Source organism: Eptatretus burgeri, chromosome 3 (assembly GCF_056783735.1).
Source record: "Eptatretus burgeri isolate ZD-2024b chromosome 3, Ebu_testis_v1, whole genome shotgun sequence".
NCBI lineage: Eukaryota > Metazoa > Chordata > Myxini > Myxiniformes > Myxinidae > Eptatretus > Eptatretus burgeri.
In genome coordinates, this window is record NC_140963.1 from 15040695 (window position 1) to 15065402 (window position 24708).

At 41.8% G+C, this 24708-nt stretch overlaps 1 protein-coding gene across 2 annotated transcripts in view; it reads right to left on the reverse strand.

Annotated features, from left to right (window-relative positions):
* The window catches only part of LOC147029436 (ETS translocation variant 1-like), a 231928-nt gene that overhangs the window by 52056 nt on the left and 155164 nt on the right, over nt 1-24708 (reverse strand). For both annotated transcript variants that reach the window (XM_085872483.1, XM_085872484.1), the window contains exon 4: nt 12492-12545. In XM_085872483.1, the coding sequence (XP_085728609.1) occupies nt 12492-12545 (54 nt within the window). The remainder of the gene's footprint in view (nt 1-12491; nt 12546-24708) is intronic.

Below are 24708 nucleotides of genomic sequence, written 5' to 3' on the forward strand. Positions count from 1 at the left end.
GTCAAATGATTAAATTATTTTATTTTATTTAAAAATCATGTACACAACTAATATCAGGCTGGATATGCAAGATAACATTTTCATTGTGTTGTTTCAATAAAGTGATAAAAATATTACAAAATGCATTTTGAAACAATGAATACTTCCTCTCTTCCAAATTGGCATACTAGCAGACGACAACATTGAAGCAGATCTCCACAGCAAAAGGTACGTATGTTGTTATAGTATGCATGAAACCGCATTGGAATGTTGCATAATATATGTGCAAGTGACCATGTTATCAATTAAACAAAACATACCCATAATAGTAGGGCGGCTAAGGCAGAGGTACATGTGCATTTTGTGTTAAAAGCATGAAACTTGGCACATTACACATTGACCCATACCTTAAAAAATTAGAAAGAGAACCCACTTGCCACGGACCAATTAGAGGCCTGGTTACATGTAAAAGTTTTAGGCGGAATAGCATTTATACATTAAATAATAAGATTAATTAATTTGATATAAAATACTTCTGCCTAAAATATTATGTCAGCTAATTAACTATTCTGAATGCAATATTTAAATAATGCCAAAAACATTAGGATTTTTGGTTACCATGGCAACAGAATTACAAGCATTTTAATAGTCTACTTACCATCCTTATACAAATATAACCCTCCCATTATTTTTCCAAAGATGCATATTAATAACATATGTGAAAATGAAATTTTTGTTTTAGTCCGTTTGATGATGCTACTAATAATTATTTGTTGACATGCAAGTAGCACAGGAAGTGCACCTGCTCGCTCCGGTGGAAAATAACCAGAAGGTCATCACTGTAGCCACCTTTAAATGACTGTTTGGTGATCAATTTTCAGAAGAAGGTGAGTAATGCTACATTCATATCGCAGATTATATACTTCTGCACTCATAATGATAAAAAATACAATCAAAACATGTAAAGAAACGATATAATGGCAAATGAAACCTATCATCAACTTGGAAATCCCCCCACTCAAACTTTTGACCAATGTACTGTACTACTTTCTACAAGACATGTTATACATGTTATACATGTTATATATGTATATATATATATATATATATATATATATATATATATATATATATATATATATATATATATATTGTGAACCTGAGATGAACTATGCCCCAAATCCTAATTTATTTAAATACATATCAAGTCAATGAGATTAATAAAACAAATGGTAAATCTCAACATTCATCTAGTTCTCTAGAATGTCAGGTCAATTAGTGCAAGGGAGCAGTCCTTATTTAGATGTGCATACTTGTTCTTGCTTTAGAAGAAATTGCCTTATTACAAGTGGCTGTACATGTAATGTTTTTGAGATGCAAAGATATTCTTGTATTATTCTAGACTGCAACCTATAGTACATATTTGTTTCTCCAACAGATTATCTGGCATGGTAGAGTAGACTGAATAATTCATGGAACCAGAACACACAAGGGAGATAAGATCCCGATCTGACACAGATTATTCCAGATGTCAAATTTGTCAGCATGTATCAGAAACTGTGCCACTCCAACAATTAACACCACTGGGTTATCCAGCACTTCTTAATGCTGTCATTAAACGAATGGATGAAGTCGCTTTTAGATTGGAACGAGACATTATAGATGAACATAGCTTTATGGTACATGAACCAAAAATGAATGCAAAATGTCGTAACAGTTATACAAACCGAAAGACAGTTGAACAGAAAATACGAAATGTTAAGACTACTATGAACAATTGTGACGAATCAAGCTCTAGTTCCAACACATCACATATGGGAACAAGGTCAAGTTCTGAGCAACCTATCCGATACAAGCACCAGTGTTTCATTTGTTGCAAAGAGCGAGATAAAAAGGGCGAATGGAAGCTCTTGCTCATCACAGATCTAGAAGGGCATAAACCGATTCAAAAGAAAGCAAGAAGCCTTCATGATGAAGCCATGCTGAAGAGATTACATATGTTTGATAGTGGAAGCATTGACATAGTTGCAGCAGATTTTCGCTATCACCTCTCTTGCATGACAACTTACATGAACAAGAGGATCACTGGCACAAAACAGCAAGCTGAGAATGATCCATATAATGATGCATTTGAAAAACTGATTTCCGAGATAGAAGTGCCCCTATTCCTTGAGAATAAGGTATTCTATATTACAACCTTACGAAATCAGTACAGGACTAAATATGTTCTGTTATCCTCAGTGCCTACATCTTGAGTGGCTGTGATACAGTCAGCTATCCATTCCAAAGAGGAAAGAAGCAAGCTTTCAAATGTGCTGTAGACAATCCAGAAAAGCTTCTTTCACTCGCTCAGTATGGCAAACCTGGCGAGAACTTTATCCTTGCTGTATCGACTGATGTCATTGAAGCTGCTATATTCTTCTTTCTGGCCCTCTATACACAATCTGATTTCCTGGGTAGTCTGGATGTCCTGCATGCACACATTTTCGCTACCAAAAAATATGACCTCAGATGCCTGCCTCCTACAGAGGATGCATTTTACCTTCACTTGCTACAAAGTCTTCACCAAATAGCTGTATGTAAGAGTGCTCACATTTCGAAGCCAGTACACCCAATAGCAACTGCATTCGGCAGAGAAATCAGGAATGGCAAACTGGTGCCAATAATGATGACAAAGGATCCAAAGCCAAGAGCTGTACAGTAAAAGTTCTGTAAATGCAAGAAGAGCAACTGTCTTCGGAGCTGCCTGTGCGCTCGAGCCAACTCGAAATGTGTTTTTGCTTGCCTTTGCATGGGCGACCCACTGAAATGTGGATGCGTTGAAGCAAACCTCTTGATTCCTGATTAGAACGAAATAATGAACTAGTCAGTGGAATATTCATTTTCATTGATGAGTGCAACATGATACATGTCAAATTTTGCAAGACTTTGTAAAAGATGTAATTTTATGAAGTGTTATCATGTGAAACTATTTGTATTTATTATATTAGAGATGGTCACAACATAAAAGACACAAAAAGAAGTCAGGTTGTGCATTTATATCGAATCTGTGGTGAGAACAGACATTTACTCAGAAATTGACAGCCATTTTAAAAAAAATGGTAGCCATATTGAATTTTTCATTAAATTTAAGTGTTTTCTTGTCCAACTTTCAAAGGTCGAATAGTACACACCTCTTATCTTCCCCCATCCAAATCCTCGATCTTTTCTACCCCTGATAATCCACCCAAGCCCACTTCCTTCAATTCCCCTGCTTTCCTTCACCAGGAAAGTCCCTGTAATGTCCATCTTCTCTTCGCCATGTTCCCCATCCCATCCCCATCCTTCTCCCTTCCACAGTTCACCTAATGTGTCTGTTCCCCACTGTTTTGTCCCTTCCACTCCCGCCCCTCTTGTCTCATGCCCCCTTTATGTGAGTTGTGTGTTAGCTCTCATACGAGCCTCAAGGTATACAAAAAAAAAAAAAAACACAATTCTGAAAATGTTTCTTTACGGACCAAATTATCGTCAGTCATGCAACAATGGCAGCCATCTTCGATAGATACAGCCACAATACATTGGGTTTTTTATGCCAAAAAAGAGTAAACCAAGCAATGGTTTCGTAACAAACACAAAACACTTGAATAATTGCAATAATACTCAGAATATAATGAACATAGATATCTATGGGAAAATATGGCATCCATCTTGGAAAATGGCAACCATCTTAGAAATAAGGTGGCCATTTTGAAAACCTTTAGTCAAATTTATCGTGAATACTTTAAAGGATGTTATGTTCTGTTCATGTGCCAAGTTTAGTACTATCTTATATATTATTTCCGAGTTTGTGGTTTCGTGTCGCGCTATCTTCGACTTTGTTCTGCGCTCGAGTAACGTGATATTCGGCTTACATTATCTCAAAGACCATATGAGGTGCATGGTACAAAAAAAAGTAAATAAAATGGTTCTGAAACAGTGAAATCGTATTCCACTTACTGCATTAAAGTAAAATTACTACTGATACTCCGCATCAGTTCCTTTCTCAAACACACCCACCCCAACATGTCGCGCAGAGCGCGGGTTCTGCTAGTTTTAATTAAAATTACCCAAACTTTATCCTTCTGCATTTTTCAATTTTTCAAGAGAGGCGATTTTTTATTTGAGGGTAGTAGTGGTAAAAAATAATGCATTTTTTTTTTCAATTTTGCAATTCCTCCGGCAGAGCAGGCCTCTGGATTCTGTTTCCTCAGGGTCTGAACTTGCAAAAAAAAAAGTGGCCTGCAAAGTATATCTTTCTGTGACGGGTCATCTCAAATTTTGGTGCCCTGGATCCCAGACTACCTTGACCTGATATTGTACTGGTGCCTTTCCTTGACGTCGTTCGGCTCTGGTTGTGCTCTTGAGGGAATCTTGCTTGTATGTATCAAAAACAAGAATTACATGGTCGAAGCCTCTGGTCAGACTCATCACCCCATCATTGAAACATTCACTGAGGTCCTTCTCTGTCACGACCATTGCTGGTTTCTTGGTCATTTTCTGGACAACTACCATTCCATCCACGACTGCGACCTTCGTGCTAGTACTGCCATCAATTACAGCATCAGCAGGTGCTGGTTCCATGTGTGTGGCATCAAGTTCATCTTCTGGTAAAGACGGTTCCTTGTTGGCAAACTTCTCCAAGTTGTGGATTAGCTTCGACTTGTCGGTGCATGACAGTAAGCTACCGTTTGGTGCAAACAGGGCCCTCGGTGTCACAGTGAATTCAAAGTTGCCAAATGCATCCTTCTGGTCGACGTCCCTGCTGAATCTGGAGAGTACCATCAGTCTACCATACAAATCCTTGGTTTCTTTTAGATCCACTGTCTTGTCCCTGATCTTGATTGCTTGTGTTGTATTGCCAGACATGTACATTCTGTTCTTCTCCTTCTGCACTAGCGCTCATAGGCTGACATCAATATTGATCCGTTTAGCAACAAAATATTCATAGAGATTCTGTCCTGTTTCATCAATGTTCAGTATCTGTGGTACAAATTCTTCTGGCACATAAGCGTGGTTGACCACATTGAAGAGCTGGTTACCCTCAACTTCAAATGGATTTTCATGACTAAGTATGGCAGCCTTGATTCGGTCAATTGCATTGTGTTCACGCTTGACGACACTTGGAGACAGGTCATGGTGCTCAGTGATCTCACTTTCCTTCAGACCAAACTTTCCCTTAAACTTGCAAGACAGGCGTGACAGTTCAGGTGCAGCCAAGAAGAATCGCTGTCTGGCATCTGCATTATTTGATATGCCAATCAGACCAGAGTGAACCTTCAGCAACTTGTTCAGATGTTCAACAGCGTGGTCTGCTCCGATCGATACAAATGGGATAGTATTCTTGGTGACCGAAATATTGCCTGCTTCGAGCTCCCCCCAGGTCTCTGGATGGCTGGTCTTAAGCGCATACATGTCAGATATGTACCTTGGCCAGAGCCGCTTGTACTTGATTCTGTCCATGGCAAAAAAATATCTTGCCGAGTTCTTCACCGGCTTGAAGATGAAGGTTTAAGTCGGCATTCCGAGATGCTGCAACAAAATTTAGAATTGCCTCTACTCTGTGGAGATAGTTCATCATGGCCTTGAACATGGCATTCTTTGAGCGGCTGGCCTCCCATTCCGAAAGTCTCTCAAACAAGTTCTCATTGATGATGAATTGGAGCAGACAGTTGCTGGCTTGCTGCACTGATTCAGCTTTCAATGCTTTGTCATGTTCTTCACAAGCAGTGTGAACTGTATCAGTTGCAACAACGCAGACTTCCTTGAGATGCGGATTGTCCTGGAAGAATTCTTCTATTGCCATTTCAGAGTGCGCCACATACGAGTATATGTGAGCGCTTGTGATGGGTGCATTTCAGAATCTGTCTTGTGGTTGCAGATGCATACACATCGGCTTCCATCCAAGCAAGCATCGTCTATGCCAGAGTTCTCTATGGATGCACCCAGACCTCTCAGTGCAGCCATGACAACATGTAGCTCTCCCAATCTGGGAACGATTATGCCTTTTAAGTCAGGCCGAGCATCCAGTAGCTGAATTACCTTCTCATGGAGGGCCAAGTCACAGGAAATGACAGTCGCGTGATCTTTCCCAACAGCAAGCTCTTTCAATCTGCGACATTGTTTTAACACAGTCATTAGCATTGACCACTCATGTGCTACCTCAGGCATCAGAGGCAGAGCTCCGATCTGCGTCACCGACAACGGGCGTGTTGGAAGGAGAGAGAGTTGAAGCCAGCCCAACAAGGGAGTTTAGTAAGATTCCTTTCTGTGTTTGTTCTGGAGAGAGCCAATGCTAACATCCATCCCAGGTGTGTCAGCTGGTAGTGTTTTTCAACCCCCGTCTTATTGACTGCGAACTCAACCATACCTTCTCGAGAGGACGATAACCCTGTAACTGGTATTGGCTTGTTACATGGTATTATTTCTGTATGATGCGGAGTAACAGTCAAGTTCGTTGCTTCTGTGATCTGTAGAGGTGGCGCTATCATCTCTCCAGCACCATCTGCCTTCTGAAACACACTATAATGGTTCCATGAGTTGTGTTGGCGATGGCATGGCGTCGCGACGTGGCGTCACCTCTGTTCCCTGCAAGATCACACTTACAATACATCAAACTACAAAAACTTGAAATCAAACGTTTTACTACTGAAGGTGCCGAAACCTTCTGATATTGAACAACAGACACACGAATGTTTCATTGCACAGATGGCCGTTTCCATGGCAACCAACTGTTCCAATACTTGAAAATCATAATACTTATGTGTAAGTTAGTCATGGTCACTATATTTAACAATTATTTAGGCCATCCGATGGAAAATATAATTTAAAAAATATATATTAAAAAATGGCAATTCCACTCCAAAAATGCTGTTTCCATGGCAACCGACAGTCAAAATGCAACATTTTATTATCTTATAAAATCCATTGTTAGCCATTTAACAGTAATCCATCATCAGTTGGTTATTTTGTATTGTTTCAGATTTTATTTTAAATTGGAATTCAAAAAAGCATTTTTCACCCCAAAACGACCTTTCCAAAATTGGAAAAAATGTGAACTTTTTTTATTTAAATAGATTTTAAACTTCTCAAAAATCTATAGGTTTGCTACTCTCCAAAAAATTCTAACGAAATTACACAAGGAACCTGACTACGATTTTGGCAGTTTCACCAGAAGGGGGTTGCTGGCAGATCTTGAGCACCCCGCAGAAATATGGGGGGGGGGGACAGATCACAGATAGAGCAGGATGGGGTGAGGCTGGAGAGGAGACTGTAGAAAGCAAAAAGACCACCAACCTATCTGCTGTGAGAGAGTGAGAGATCAAAAGACTCAGCTTCATTGCGAGAGGTGACAATAATCCTTAAAAAGCCTTGGTTTCCACAGCGTGAGGCCGAGAAAGGTGTGAGGCGGGAGCACAAGCCCAGAGGGGAGAGCAGTACTCCATGAGGCTGCGAATTAAAGCTTTGTATGTGATGAGGAGCTCAGGTGTGCCAAGGAAGGGCTTTGCACGATGGAGGATGCCCAGTCGGCTACTGGCTTTGAAGACCAGTTTGGAAATGTGGCTTTCCCAGGATAGATCGTGGCAAATAGTGAGACCCAAAATCTTGAAGGAAACGACTTCTTCAGAGGATTGTTGAGAAAGTAGATTGGAGGGTTTTCCACATGGTCCTTTCAGAGAAAGAGTGTGAAATCTGTATCGTTATCTGGGGAAAATGGTGGTAATATGAGTACGCCAATGAAATACGATGTCAGCGAGAAATATGTTCGGAACAGGCAAAATGCAATGTGTGATGGGCCAATGCTGATAATGATTTTGTACCTTGTTTTAAATCCTCTACCTCTATATGAAAACAAACATGTTGAAAAACTATTTACATTCCTAATTTATCCAAAAGGTCATTCCACAAAAAATTCAAATAACATGCACAAAACAACTCAATGATATTAATGACCCTGGAAGTACCGGATATAAACAGATGCCTTGTGAGTATCAGGGAGGAATTAATACTTCTATTGTTTTTACTGAATGACAGTTTTTCTAACTATCGTACTTGATCTTGCTTTGTCTCATACTCCAAATCGACTTAACTATGAATGAAGGAAAGAAAAATGGGAAAATTGGCCAATTGAATTTTATCTGTCAGTGATCTCACATCAACTTACACAACAAAACATATGGTGTACAACATATTTTACTACTGGTATGAAGCAAGTGTTTTATAAAGGACGTTCCCCTAATATTCTCTCTATCTTTGTCAATGAGGGGAGTTATTTTGTGGATAGCAATTTCAGTATTATGAAGTTTATATATACACATTCTGAGGATGAATTGATCATGTTAACACCATTCCATTGTCAGATGTTTGATTTATTAAGCTCAAACATCCCTCTGGATGGTGAGTGCTCAATAGGAACTCCAAGAAAATAAAAATGTATGTTTAAACACATGTGCGCAGGCATTGAATTATCATCTATCATCTATCTAATAACTATCATCATCACAAGCTTCAATGATAAATATCCATGTCAAGCTCAAGCTATGCCCAGACTCGTCATAGAGCAGCATCAAGGTTCTCCCAACAACTTGAGAACATTACTGGCTGATAACCGATCCTGGACAGGTGAGTATGGTACTCTGCTGCAGGTTGCTATTATATGTCAGGAATTTGAAATATTGTGAGGGTGGTGGCACACAATGGCCCACTATTACAAAAGACATAGTGGGATATTTTACATCCAGTAAATGGTTCATAGATGGGACAACCAGTGTTACATCCCTCCAAAGAATGGCACACTCATTGATCCAAAGCCCTGTCTGTGAAGCACAATGGTGACACAGTTTATTATTGGGTCAGAAATCAAACACAGACCAGACAGCTCAGACATGAGTATGTCACCTCTGAGCTATCCTGTCAGTCCGAATGATGAATGCTGTACCCAAAATTTCACCACTTGGTTTATTCATTCAAACTGCATGATACTGTATTTTCAAACACAACCATGGCTTTATATACCATTCCCCTCAAATAACAGTTTTACCTTTTAAGCACTAAATGTAAAACTGTAGCCATCAAGTGTCTGCACAACGCACTCAGGATAACAATTAAATACAATAATGAGCATGATCATCACAACTACATCACTCGGGTTCAAACAAGCCGTGACATAAAAGTATGCAATGCTTTTTAAACAGCAATAGCATACAATGGAGAAAATATATATATATATATATATATATATATATATATATATATATATATATATATATAAGAACCAAGTTCCTAATTTTTACATTCATGTATAAATTTATGCTTTCAACAACATCAAAGCTGTTTTTTTATTTTGACGCAAGTTACACGCACCTCATATGGCAATGCAGTCTAATATCATTGTCCAATTTAACCAGCACATAATTCCACACATGAAAAACAGAAAAGATGCAACAATTATTCTGATGTCAGTTTGCTCAGGGCAGAGATTAATTTCCGAATGCTACTCTTGAGCAATGAAATAAGTGTGGTGAGAGTGTGAACAGTACAGACGATCATGTTACAAAAAGAGTGGCTACAGTCATGCCATGGCCAAATTAGCTTGTACATTACTCTTCCGAAATACCAATAAGACATTTCAACGTGGTTTGTTTCCTGGTAAAAAAATTAATAATAACGAGAAAGAGCAATCGGAGATTGCAGACCCTCACCAGAACTTGTTTTGTGTGGTATCTGTGTAGTTTTGTGTGGTGGTATGTTACATAATTAATGAGACATAATTAGAAATGCCACTTTATAACTGCTGTCAGTGATGACCGGTTACCAAGACGTCCTGCTTTGATGCAACCCCGCTTTGATCGACACCTGACCCTGACCCATGATGATTTTTTCTTATACTTCATTATTCAATTGAATTCAGAATGGGATTAAAATAAATTCAATTCAAATCAAATGTAAGACCAAATAGGTACAAGTCCTGCATTGGAGTAATCATAAGTTTCCCAAACAAGCAAAAAGCAAAGATGAAGTCATCAGGAGGAACCTGGGTAGGATTCACATTTCAGCTGGTACTCCTCTACCCTCAAACCCATCCAGGTACAACCAAGTGAGCCTTATTAAAAAAAAGAACCCATATCTAGAAATGTAATCATTCTGGCTGTCAGACCATGCATCTAATAAAGTTGAAATTTAAAACATTTATTGCCCATCACTATCCGATCATAAATACAAAATGTCACTTCGACTGATTAAGCGGTTGCATGAAAACATTATTTAATATTTTTCTTCAATCAAATATGGCTGCCAAACCATGTGACCTATCAATTATTCTTGAACAAACTTAAACACCCATGGCTTGGGGAACATTTGTGTGACGTTTCCCCTCGATCTGTCCAGCCATTCTGGAGATCTTTTTTTTTTAATAGGTTTTAGGGTAAATCCAATATGGCTGCCAAACCATGTGACCTATGATATCATATGTGTGAACCTTTTGTTCCTCATGGAGAGGTGGTGATATGTTTAAAGTTTTGCCTCAATCTGTTCAGCCACTTCAGAGAAGAAGATTTTTGAAGTTTAAAAAAAACAAAAACAATATGGCTGCCGAATCACGTGACTGATATGGCTGGACCATTTCATCGCCAGATAACCCTCAATTTTTCAAACTTTCATACTGATCAGATGTAGCGTTCTACATGTGCAATTATGACGTCATCAAAACATCACACTTATTTCCTATGAGGAGTACATGCCGTGTGCCAAGTTTCAATTTTTTCCTTTTCCACGCCACATGACCTATGATATCAGAATTATGATAAAAACATTCTATGTGAGTAGTCGCACCGATGGTGAAATTTTTGTCTCAATCCAACAAGCGGTTGCGGAGAAAAACACAAAATGTCTGTACAGACAAACAAACAAACAGACAGACAAATGGACCCAAACACAACACCCTCTCCTTCGACAAGGGTAACAAACAGACAGACAAACAAATGGACACAAATGCAATATCCTCTCCTTCGGTAGGGGTAATAACTAGAACGGCACTCGGTTGAGTGCATACCTCCGCCAGGCTGAACAGTTAACGTTTTGTATCTCACTGATAGGCCGGATCTGCATCCAGACCTGAACCAAAATCGAATTGGCTTGTTCTTATCAACTACCCAACTCATCCACCAAGTTTCATCCAAATCTGTCGATAATTTATTGAGATATTGAGCTGTATATTGTGTCTCGCCTCATCTCTCAATGGTGAAGAATCACTGAAAAAAAACTAATAGTATCTGGATACAGATCTTCACTAAAATCAAATTACCTCATCCTTGTCACACACCCAAACTGCCCACCAAATTTTGTCCGAATCCATCCATAACTTTTCGAGATATCCCGCTCACAGACAAACAGACAGACGAGCAGACAAACAGGGGTGAAAACATAACCTTCGTCCAACTTCGGTGGTGGACGTAATAACTATAGTCATCGTTGCATCATATTCTATGCAGAACATTTGTTCCTTTGAAGTAGTCTTTCAGTAAGAGTTCCAATCCTGGACGGGTTGCCACTTTGTCACAGGATACTCGAGCGAGTGTCCAAAATTTGGAATTTGACAATGGTGCTGGTGATAGCTTGCCTACTCTTCACAAAAGACAATGTAGGATCGTGAATGTCCACCAGCTAATGCTACCAGATGGGACATCCTAGTTTAATGTCCATCCGAGTGGTGGCAGTACACACTGACCAATTGCCCTCCCTGCGAGACACCAGGGTGGCAGTTTATAACTGGGCTGGGATCTTAACCCAGGCTAGACATCTCAGAGGTGAGTGTGCATACCTCCGCCAGCCCAGTGGAATAATAGTTCCAGAAAATGTAAAAAAAATTCCAGAAAACATTGAAGACAATTCTCATGCCGATGACCATGGATGTGCAATTACAACACTAATTGTGTGAGAGTATTGAAGATTCTAAATTTAGCTCTGATACATCTCAAACACAGAATGTGACCAACATGTAGAACAAGGAAAAGTGAGTATTGTACAATCCAAAATTTTCAAATGTTACACTCCAAGTGATGATTAGGCTGCAGAATGGTGAAGTATTACGAATCCCAGTTCAGTTTGTTGTGCGAATGATCAGAAGAATATGAGTGGAAGCATTTCTTATTTTAAAAAAAATACTAATTATTAAAATGCAAAGATATTCAAGAATGTTTGCTTCGATGAATATATAACGACAAACGTTGTGATAACGTGATAATTTTCACTACCAAGGGCAATGCCAAAAATGTGAGCAAAATTGATAAAATTCATTGATTTGAACACTTTGCATGTATTAAAACAAGAATGTGCACATGCATAAACAGTTGTTGGTTTTCCAAATTATTGTATATAATGATGATTGCCGGTGCTGAGAGTACAAAGATGCTTTAAAATTGGCTTCAAAAGTGAAAAGTTACAAAACATGAGAAAATAAGCTGGAGGTGGACAGATTGGTTACACAAAACCACACTTACAGTTTTCGGCCTGGTAGTCTGGCACAAATAGTTCATCAGCATCTGGTACCTGAGCTGGTTACGCCAGGGGTCAAGGGGTATTAGGACATTATGGAATGAAGGAAGGGAAGAAGGATAGGAATGAGAAACATCAAAATCAGTTGTAATTAAACAAAATGCTATGTTTTATGCATATTCCTGTGTTCATAGATCGAACGAGGCAAAGCAATATCCTCAAGAAGACTTTGTGCACAGTGTGTACATGGCTAAACATCTTTGGCATAAATAATGATTCAGTGTTCACTGTTCATGCGACTTAAACTCATAAATGTTTGTCCAATTACACTTTAATGCAATCAAATGTGTCATCCCAATGATTGTTTGTTACGCGACAGCAGTGTGACTGTGAAAGTAAAGTGTGGGCAAACAGTTATGAAGCAAAAATAAAACAACAGTTTGAAGATCAAGATGTTCTAAAAATACAGAATGGGTAACATAACACGTGATCATATACCAACTGGATTTCAGGGCTAACTTTACAAATGGCCTTCAGACACAGACATGTTTAGGTCCAAAATAGTACACAGTACTCGCAAATTGTATTTTTCTTGGAAGTGGATCTTTGTAGAATTAGCACATCCTGTCTGTTCTCCAACATTGCTGATCTCTAAAGCACTGACTTAGTCATTTGAAACCCTTTCACCATCACTTCAAAAATCACACTTTGCTTTTCAGGTATAGAATTAAACCAACATGCATAAACGTTTGCAAAGACACCCATTACAGTGCAGACAGTGTATACAAATCAGTTTTCTCATTCAAGGATTTATTTTTTGATAAAGATATATATATATATATATATATATATATATATATATATATATATATATATATATATATATATATATATATATATACACATATATATATATATATATATATATTGTTGTGGTTACCAAATTCGCAAACCACCATTCAGGTCCCTTAGGTGAGGTATCTCGGTAAGTACATGTGTAGTTAGGCCCAAACCCGTTGTCTAGTGGGAATACATGTCATTTATGCGTGCTGCGACTCTTCAGGATAGCCGTTTTTCTTTTGCTATCTTTATTTTGGACCAACCGCCATGATTACCACCACAACCACAACATCAACCACCAACCACAACGCCGCTTCACCACAACCGCCACGACCTTCACGTCACACCTCGCAACCGTCGCATCGCCACCGTTCTTGCGCCGCCTGTGGGTACCGGTGTTGGACTCGTGCAGGGCGCGCGCCGAACAGCGTGTACAAAATCACGGATTTTGTGCTTCAAAAACGGATCAAAAAGCATTCACGCCCACTTTTTCTCGGGCCAATGGGGAGCGAGGTGAAAGGTCGAAGGGAGGGGGTCAAAGGCGAAGCCACGGGGCTTATAATAGGACCGTGTTCGTCAGTAGAGAGTAGGAGAGTAGGAGAGTCGAGAGGGAACAGTGAGTAGGAGAGTCGGGAACAGAGAGTCAAGACTTCGCGGGCGGTGGAGTTGGCAAGAAGGAGCTGGTCGTCGTGTGCGTTGGAGTCGGAACGGAGGGGACGGAGCTGTGGAGAGGCGGCGAGGGCAGGCGAGGGGGTGCTCGCGTCGTGCAGGGAGCTGCACCCCAGGGAGGCCGACAGCGCGACCTGGCCGAGGTGGAGACGCTCGTCGCGGGACAATAAAAGTCCTCTATACCCCGAGCATCAGCAACCCCCTCCTGTTTCCCCCCGCGCTGAGATAGTGCGACCAAGGGGGCCCCTTTCCCACCCCCTACCAGACACTGTCCGCGAGGCCCGCGGAGTTGAGGCACCATCGCCGCTCCGCGTCTCATCACCAGACGGGTAGGCCGACCCGGTCTCGGCCTCAGGCCCGCCTCATCCTTGAGGGTATTCTTTCCTTGGTTTTGGGTATGTGTTGTCGGCGCCGTCTGTGAAGTAGAATTGTACAAGTGTTGCCGTGTGCTCGGTAGTCGGTATTAGCTCTGCATTGTGTTTTCGCTTTTACATTTGCTTTTTGTGTAAATTGCATTGTGTCTTTTCTGTGTGCTTTTGGTGGAATTGAATGTGTGCTTTCCGTTCGTCGCGAATAAATGTGCTTTGTGTTGAACTGTTTCCCGCTTCGCTTCGTCATTTCCTTCATTGAATCCTCATCTTGCTTCACGTAAAGGGTTGGTAGTGGGCTGAATACGCCCGATAATTAATCGAACCGTCGAGGTCGACGATAACACCGCTCGGTTATTCTGATAGTACGGAACGGGTCGCTTAAGTGGCCCGTGTCCGAAGTCGACCTGCGGCGAGGTGCGATCGCCCGGTCTACCCTCCGCGTGGGTACTTAGGTAGGTCGAATTTGGCGAGCAACCCTATCCCACGCGGGGGCTGATTGGCTCGATCGCGGTGAGACCGAAAGGTCCACCCGTGACTGGTTCCCGGCGTTAGTCCGAGAGGGTCACGACTGGATTGTCCGTCCGGTGGGCGACGTGCCGCGATTCGAGTTACGTGGCCGTCAGCACGCCGGCGGGCGCGAATACCGCGACAATATCATATAAAATCAGTTGTGATTGTTTTTTCCCCCAAATTAACAAGAACATTGTCACAGAAGTATGGTGTTAAGTTTATTAAATTGAGGAGATGATTATTATCAAACCAGCAACACAGTTTGAAATAGCAATTGCAATATTTTTCAAGGATAAAGTATTTTTATTCTTTGTTATCCGAGCTGTTCGGGTGCTACTCAGCAGATTCCTGGTTTGCTCCATTAGATTTGCATCAACTACTTTCCTTACACGTACAGGTAATCGACGACACTCAGGAGAGCACATAGTCTCACCATTCTGAACAAAAATACCATCGTTAACTGAACATGCTATTATTATGGCCCAATGCGATTATGGCCCTTATACCCATATCATCCATTGCCATTATCCATATCTTCATTGATTAATTATTCGGATATTTAACAACCACTTTTGTGCATATGAAAGCAAAATTGCATAAATTAAGATGAATATGAAAAAAAAAAATTCAAAATAAATTCCCTATTGCTCGTCAATCATATATATGAAGTAATGCATCAATCTGATTAGCAGTTCTGGAGAAGATTTTTTTCCATTTATATTTTCAATCCAAAATGACCATCAGACAACGTAACCCATGACGTCACAAATTTAATTCTTCACTCACATCGGGTCAGAGATCAGTTAAAGTATATGAAGCTTCAGATTTTTTTTGGACAAGGATTTCAATTCAACCAATTATGGCTGGAATTCCACTGAGCTGATGACATCATCGTTATGACCTTATATACCACATGGGAGTTGATGACATATACCAAGTTTCATTTATTTTTCACTGAGCGGTTTCAGAGAAGAATATGTCCAATTTTTTTCCTTTAATCCAACATGACTGACATACAATGTGACCCATGAAGTGTTACCAATAAAATTTTCTTTATGGGGAGTCCCTCCTATGTTTTTCGCATTGATCGACCAAGCGGTTGCAGAAAATACCATTTTTAAATGAAAATACAGTAAACAGATGTGGATACGCGCATGTGCGCACGCGCGCACACACACACACACACACACACACACACACACACACACACACACACACACACACACACACACACACACACACACACACACACACACACACACACACACTCACGGATCGCAAAAATGGATGAAGCTTGCAAGAATACATTAGGCCCAGTCCTAGAGGACCCATTGTTCTGGGCCCAGTCATATTCCTGATCTCCATAAATGATCTCCCACTCTGGAAAATCCCATTTATCAATTTGCTGATGACTTCACTTTCTGCCATAGCATCCCTCATCCTTCAGACAGGCAGGCAGCAGCATCTTCCCTCTCCTTCAGACATTAAAAAAAAAAAATCACAAGCTGGTAAAATCACAAGTTGAGGTCATTGGAATATGTCTTTCAATCCTGACAAATCTAACACTATCATTATCTCGCTCTGAAAGGATGGTCTGACAAACCCTCCTATCTGCTTTCTTCACAATTCTCTTGAGGAAGTTCAATCATTCAAACTCCTGGGTCTCACAATCAGCCATGATCTTTCTTGGGCAAACCATATTTCAAAGTTAGCCTCCAAAGCCAACCGCCTCCCTCTGGAAGCCCACTGGGCATCATCCGTCGTACAAAGTCCTTCCTTGGCAAACCTGAACTTCTATCCATCGAGAAGGCCCTTATCTGCAGCTTGATGGAGTACTGCTCTCCCCTCCAGGCTGGCTCTCCTGCCCGACACCTTGCTCAGCTTGATGCCATGGGAACCAAAGGCCTTCAAGATAATTGGAAGCTCCTGTGTTGAAGCTGAATCTATGGGCCTTGCACTTTGCCATCGCAGACACGTCAGTGGTCGCTGTCTTCAACCGCCTCCTTTCTGGTATTGCACCCTCTGCTCCTTATGTGCTTTGTCCACCCCCTGCCCCCAACCCAGGCTACTGCAGGGTGAGCCTGATGATGCTGCCTGGCTGGGTGAGCTTTTCCTGGCTGTGGTTTCTGCACGTGTTGGATATTGAAAAGCTATGGTGTTATTGGTCTTATGGTGGTTACCTTTTGACTGTGGGCTGATGACCGCCCTGCCTGACGCCATATCTCAATATACACTTTATAGTGGCCTTTGGTAGTCTCAAAAAGGATGTCAAAGTCAAAGTGTGGAAGCTTAAAACCTTGCCCAGATTATGAATATCCTACACCCAAAATGTGGGGCCTCTAGGTGCTATGGTTAGGCTGTGAAAGAACAACATTCGGATGCACAAACAAACCCGCAAACGCACAAACACACACTTGAAAATATTGAAAGAGATTACACCAGACAGTCAATTGTCCCATGATTCATTGTTTAACCAAGTTTTTTTTTTAAACCCCCACTGTTTATTCCTTGCATATTTGCTGCTCCATCTGCTGCATTAGCAAGGCATTGAGTTATTTCCAAGTCAATGTCCCCCAGGATTTTCCCCAAAAATTAAAGGAACCATTTTCTTCAGGAATCTGTACAGTTCACAAGAGCTAGCAACTTTTCCTTGACCCTGGAAATGCTATTTATGGAGGTAATTACAAGACATCGAATACTGAACAAGTACATTAGGATATAACAAACTGTCATAATAAATTCCCCAATTATCCCCTCTGGTCAAATTGAAAACGACTTCTGAGCAACACATAATTACAATAATGACAGAAGAAAATATTCAGATTCAATAAAAGAAAAGTCAAACCCACTTGGATAATTTTCAACCATGACAACACCTCGTCAGCTCAAGCAGAGAATTGTGTTCATGTATCTGTGCTTCAAGGCACTGAAAAATACAGGTAGCGGACCAAAAAAAATGGAAACACTCATGTAAAGTCACTTAATATTGCATTGGACCACTGTGTATAGCCAGTACAGTAGTACGGCCTGCATGCGCAGTGGTATAGAGTCCACCAGAATCTGGAATTCTGCAGTCGGGATGCGGCACCATTCTTCCATGAGAAAGTCAATCAACTCACATCTGTTTGAAAAAGGTGGAAAATGCTGTCTCAGGCATTGTTCCAGAATATCCCATAAATGCTCCACTGGGTTCACATCTGGTGACTGAGAAGGCCATGACACATGGACAACATCAGTGTCATGGTCATCAAACCTTTGGGCAACCACACGTGCTATGTGGATGGGGGCATTGCTATCCTGGAAGACACCCCTCCCAGCAGGAAAGAAATGCTGCAGCATGGGGTGAGGATGATCACTCAATACGACGACGAAGTGATTAGCATTGACCTTGTAGTCCGGGAGCCAACTCCTGTGTACGAGGCTGTTTTAGGGTTGGACCTTACAGCCTCTGCTATAAAATTTTACACCCCCAGGATGTTTAGATATATGTTTGCAGTTCATGAAAACCAATGTTGGCAATTCATAAGCTCTTGCGAAAAATTTTGGCGGACGTTTTTGTTTGAGGAAGATTTGAAAAATTTGATAAAACAGCAATTGTCAATAAAATTTCTAAAAAAATTAAAAAATCACATTCATGAAAAATAAATGTGAACTAAATGTAAGAATTCAATCAGTGCATTGTAAAGTGACAAAAAAAAATTGCCTTTGTGGAAGTAAACCTCGTAAAAGTACATAATTTTGTGAAAAATGCCTTAAAAATAACGTTTTTGAAGATGGCCTTTAGAACTTTTCTTATCATAGGCAGATGCTGCATTAGAATACTAATTTCTCTTAATGTGATATGAACATGGTATCCATGGCTAATTAAAACAGCAAATTTGAGTGAGTTCTATCAATTTTTAAAGAGAAAATTAACATTTTTGTCAACCAAAGTTACCCCTACCCCCAAAATCCTCTTACTCTATTGAACACAGTTCGGTTAAGGTTTGCTAGATCCAGGTTGGGTACTTCACAGTTCACTCTTCCAAAGGAAAATTCAATGGTGTTTGGAGTGACATGGCCCTGGAGCAGACATACAACAATGAAGGGAAGACATCTCTGTTCAAAGGCATATCTCAGGCACCAGCTGCTCGAGATAAATATGTGAAGACAGCACCATTTCTCACAGCTGTATCAGAGAACATAAAGTCTATGGCTAATCTAGGCCAACAGGAATCTACTCATCATGGAGAAACACATAAGCAGGCAACAGAAGAACATATGCATGTTGAGGAGATCAAGAAAGTGATATGCCAGCAGATGATAAACCCATTCCAGTGTAACAACCAAGTGGATCTGCTCAATAGAGCAACTGGTGAGAAGGATGCTTCAAAAGACTTGGTCCATGCTCAAGCTAAGGGCATGGAAGCCATTATGAAAGCAGAAGAGGTGGTCTCTATTAAGATTGAACCACTGAAGCTGGTAACTTTCTCCTCACAGAAGAAATCAAACCCATCAAGGAAACAGAGTTTAATCAGGATCTATCAAGATGAGACTGCAACTACACGTGTGCTGTGTTTCTATCGAGATGCCGACCCAGTCACAAGACAGATTGCATTTTCCCATGAGTGGACAGACTATCCATCATCCCTGTTTGAGGTTGATCCACGCTTAGCACAGGGGTTTGTAATGCGCAAAGGCAACAAGTCTGATTTCGTGGCAGTGCTAATTGCTGAAGCTGAGCAGGATGTTGTTTTACAGCTGCCATCATTACCACAGAGTGACCTATACACAGTTTATCTGGTAGACACAATGGCATTTGTAAATAAATACCAAAAAATGGGTGCAAAAACATTTGGTGAACTTCCCCAGCTGTATCTTCGCAAGCTCCTTCAGTTCAAACCTGAAATGTGCAACTGTGTCAACATCATTGGTGATCAGGATGATTTTGATGATAGCCATACTTTGAAGGGTCATGAGCAGCAGAGGAGAAACCAGACAGACCAGGCAAGACAATTCTCACCATCCAAGAGTCTAGAAATTCCGGACTGGAATTTACTCATGAAGAATCCAAGAAATAAAGGAAATCTTCAGAACTTCATTGGCACTTCCCTTTGTGAGAGTCCTGAAGCTATTCCGGATGGAGTGACCATCATTCTTGGTGGTATGATGGAAAACAAAGGTCACACTCTTTCCATCACATCAGCATCAAGTTCAGTTCTGGACTTACCTTGTGAAGAACATGAAGAGGCAGACACAAGGATTATTGCTCATCTTGCATATTGTGTGGAATATCCTGATCACCATTGAGCTGTTGTGCATGCAACAGATACAGACATAATTATGCTGTGTATATATCACTTCTGCTGCTTGAACACATTGCAAGAACTCTGGATACAACGGCAGAATCAATACCTACCTATTCATGAGCTGGTAGAAGTGTTGAGCAAGAAGTACCAGAAAATCCTCTTGATGTCGCAGCCACACTTCTGTGCACATATGTGTTGTGTGGATGTGACACAGTGAGCTACTCATTCAGAAGGGGAAAAGAAGAGGTCAGGTCAGGTATGGGAGCATGTGCCAGAACAGCGCGTCGCTGCGTCCACTTTCCGCCGGTACTCCAGGGGCCTCCATCTGGCCATCCCCCAGGCAGATGCCAGGCCCATCCCCATCTCCTTGAGATGATGGTCAACCTGCTGCAACCATGAGGCACGTGGTCGGCCCACTGGCCTCCTCCACTCATGAGACTCCCTCGCTGAGAGAATCTGGTGAGCAGGATCAGCGTCAGGAAAACGAGCCACATGTCCATACAGCCGCAGCTGACGCTCACGGACTATGCAGGTAACAAATCTCATCCCAGTCTCTCTCAGCAACCGCTCGTTGGACACAAAATCCGACCAGCGATAGCCAAGGATTCTTCGAAGAGACCTGGTACCAAAGGAATTAAGTCTCCGTCTCAGATCCTTGGTCAAAGTCCAAGTCTCGCACCCATAGAGCAAGACTGGAAGTACCAAGGACCTGAAGACTCGGACTTTCGTCCTCCCGCACAGGTACCGGCAGCGCCACACCCCATGATCCAGTAAATCCATGACTCCCCAGGCCCGACCCAGACGTCTATTGACCTCCGGCTCACAACCTGCGGAGACATGAATATCACTGCCAAGGTAAGTGAATCTATCCACGACCTCAACATCCTCACCACAGACACAGACAGGACAGCAGCATCCAAGATGTCACCGAAAGCCTGGATCTTAGTTTTGACCCAAGAAATCCGTAATCCTAACGGCTCCGACTCCTCATTCAGCACCTTGAGGGCCCCCAAGAGGATGTCTAAAGTCTCCGCAAAGATGACTGCATCATCTGCAAAATCAAGGTCCGAGATCTTGACATTGCCAAACGATGCACCGCAACTTTATCTCTCCGACATCCTCCCTAAAATCCAGTCCATACAAGTGCTGAAAAGTGTGGGGGCAAGTACACATCCCTGACGAACTCCAGTAACAACTGGAAATAAGTCAGAGATGGTACCACCACACTCCACAGCACTCTCAGTACCAGAGTAGAGTTCAGACATCAGATCGATCAGTTTCGGTGGCACCCCACGAAGACCAAGAATTCTCCAGAGGACATCCCGATTCACTGAATCGAACGCTTTACAGAGATCAACATAGGCTGCAAGCAGCCCCTGCCGAAACTCTCGTCTGCGTTCGGTGAGGACACGAAGTGCAAGGATACGGTCAATCGTTGACCTCTTTGGTGTAAAGCCTGACTGTTCTGGACGCTGGTGCTCAAGCAGATGGTGGCGAACCCTATCAAGAATTATCCGAGCAAAGACCTTGCCCGGCACTGAGAGCAGCGTCACCCCTCGGTAGTTGTTGCAGTCTTGGCGATCACCCTTCCCTTTCCAGAGAGGGACAACAAGGCCCCTCTTCCAGTCAGTTGGGATGATGCCTGTGTTCCTGTGAAAAGAAGAGCGGCACAGGTTTCTCTGGGACTGATAGGAAACCTTCCCCACCTTGTTGATTTTGGAAGAGATAGTGAAATGGCAGCAACAGAATGTGTCATTGATGAGGCCAGAGTATACTGGACTGCTCTGCATGGCCAAAAAGGGTTCAGCTGTTTGGATACCCTCAGGCAGCATATGTTTGTCTCTTCAAAATTAGACCTTAGGTCACTGCCAGCAACAGAAGATGCATTTTACTTCCTTGTTTTAAGAGCATTGTATCAATTGCTTCTGTATAGACGTGCACATCTCAGTGACCGAGCACTTCCCCCAGCCACAACATTTGGCAGAACCCTTATCAATGGAAAACTGGTCCCAATTCTCATGTCTAAGCCAGCCAAGCCAAACATAGACAAAACGGTGTCTTGCATGTGCAAATTATCCAAATGTCTGAAACGATGTTCATGCAAAAAGGCTGCTGTGCCTTGCTGAGTGACATGCATATGCCTTGGTCAGAGAGGTTCATGTGGTGGAGTTGTTTCAGAGAGTGACTCTTCCTCTGAAGAGGATGTTTCATGTCACAATATTGTGTTAATCCATTTCTAATTTTATCTTCCTTAAAACCATGGCATGTAAAAGTATGTTCTTGTTCCTGACCCCATTGATAGTCAAGCATTTCTGAGTTGCATAAATCTTTTGTTGTTTGACATATAACCTTGTCAATTGTAGGTAGGTTAAATCTACACCAATTGTGATATAGGAAATGAACTCCTCTTGAATATGAGGGGTCATTTGTGTATATAGGTTTAGTGGTTATGATTTTAGGACAATATGAATTACCCATACCCCCATCCTACATCTTCGCTTTTGCCAACATTTTGTCATCAGAGGGGGCTCGCAAAAGTGTTGACTGTGTTGTTGCGCAAGAGTTTCACCATTGCCAACATTGGTTTTCATATACTCAAAGGGTGTCTCTTTATGAAAATCAACACAAAAATTTTATAGCAGACCGGGCAATTTTTTTTTTAATTTTGATCGGTTGGCTCCCGGACTATTGCCTTCAAAGGGAATGACTACCAAAACCATGCCAGGAAAATGTGCCATACAACATCACAGAACCATGAGAACCCTTCACTGTTGGAACAACTCAGGGCACTCATTCTTTATTATGTTGGAACCAAGCACTAGTTATTTGTTAGGTTGGCACCACATCTGCACTTGTCCGTTTGTTGAGAACATGGTGAGGATGATTTATCTGACCACATTACATTTCTCCACTGCTCGGTAGTCCATTGGTTGTGCTATTTTCACCACTGGACTTGCAAACATACATTGCCAGGTGCGATGAGCAGTTTGTACACTGCAAACCGACTATGGAATCCCACGCTGTGTATTTCTCAGCAGACCGTTTTTGATTAAACTGGCTGCGAGCACCCAAGGTTGAAATTTATAGTCAATTGATCTGCATTTGCTCACCTGCTTTGCCTTTCACTTCAAATGAATGCATGGATGTCATGATACTGGAGTATGCACAACTGCCCACAGTTACCCTTTGGTAATGATGTCTTTCCCTCGGAATCCCATGTCGACATCACCTTTGACACCATTGCTCATGAAACATCAGCAAGTTGAAAAACTGTCTTTGTTACTGAGCTCCTGCCAAATGAGCCCCAACAATCACCCCATTTTCAAAATCACTGAGGTCTCCCCTTGCAGCCATAATTATTAGCAACCAGTTATGTGCAGCAATTTTATACATGATCCTAAGTATCCTGGGATGTTATTTGCTGAAGTAACACATGGGCCACACCTGTGTGGAGGCTGTTGCTTTCAATATACTTTGTGTCCCTCATTTACCCAGGTGTTTCCATTTTTTGTCCACTACCTGTAGATCATTACATGCAGCTTCTACTGGCCCACAGACACACCAGCCCACCAGGAATCCAGATGAAATCCCTACATCCAGATGGCCCAATCTGCCCCTGCCCCATCTGAAAAAACACAAAATCCTAAAAAAAATTTTTGATCCCTCCCACAAAGTAGAAAATCCACATACATACCCACGATCATCATCCATGACAGCAGCAATATCCCTAGTCTCCCTCCTTCCCATCTCCATTCAATGCCCACCACCACGTGCATCTGCCATACCCACACGACCACCCGCATTATCTGCACCAAAACACTCAATCACACCGATAGCACCTCCATCACCACCCACACCCACAACTCCCCAAATGCCAACCACCCCAACTGCAAAACTGCACTCATCATCCTCACTTGAAATACCCCCCAACATTGTCATAACCACTGTACCCCCACCTGCACACTCCACACTCCCATCATCACCAACACACCCACCCGTACCCAAGCCACTGCACCGAAACAGACGTTTGCACTCCAAACTTCAGTCTATCACCTACTCCTTCTGCACCCAACCACTATCAGCACCACCATACCCCCACTAACACCCATCCCCGCAATAAAGAAGCTCCCTAAACATGATGAATCCTTTTCAACAAACCACTCTCCCACTGAAAAATCCCACAAAATTGTTATCCCTGTCCCTAACTCATACACCAAAGCCCCGAAACAAGCTACCTCTAAGCATTTACCATGGAAAAGACCCCCACCCATACCCCCCCACCCCTGAGTCACCACCAACTGAGACACTGCCCACATACAACACCCAATCCACTGCTTATAACCTGTCATGCATTTGTGTCTGTCGTTGCACTTAACCTGTGACATCTGCTTCATCTTGGCCTCTCCTTTCTCAAGTGTCTCAGGCCTATACCCCTTTGAGCCACTATGAATAGTGGGCTGAACATCATCATGCTCAGTAAATTCGACATTTGAGTGATCCATCTCTCTGATGTCAATCCACGGGGAGCCCCTGTTGAATGTTGT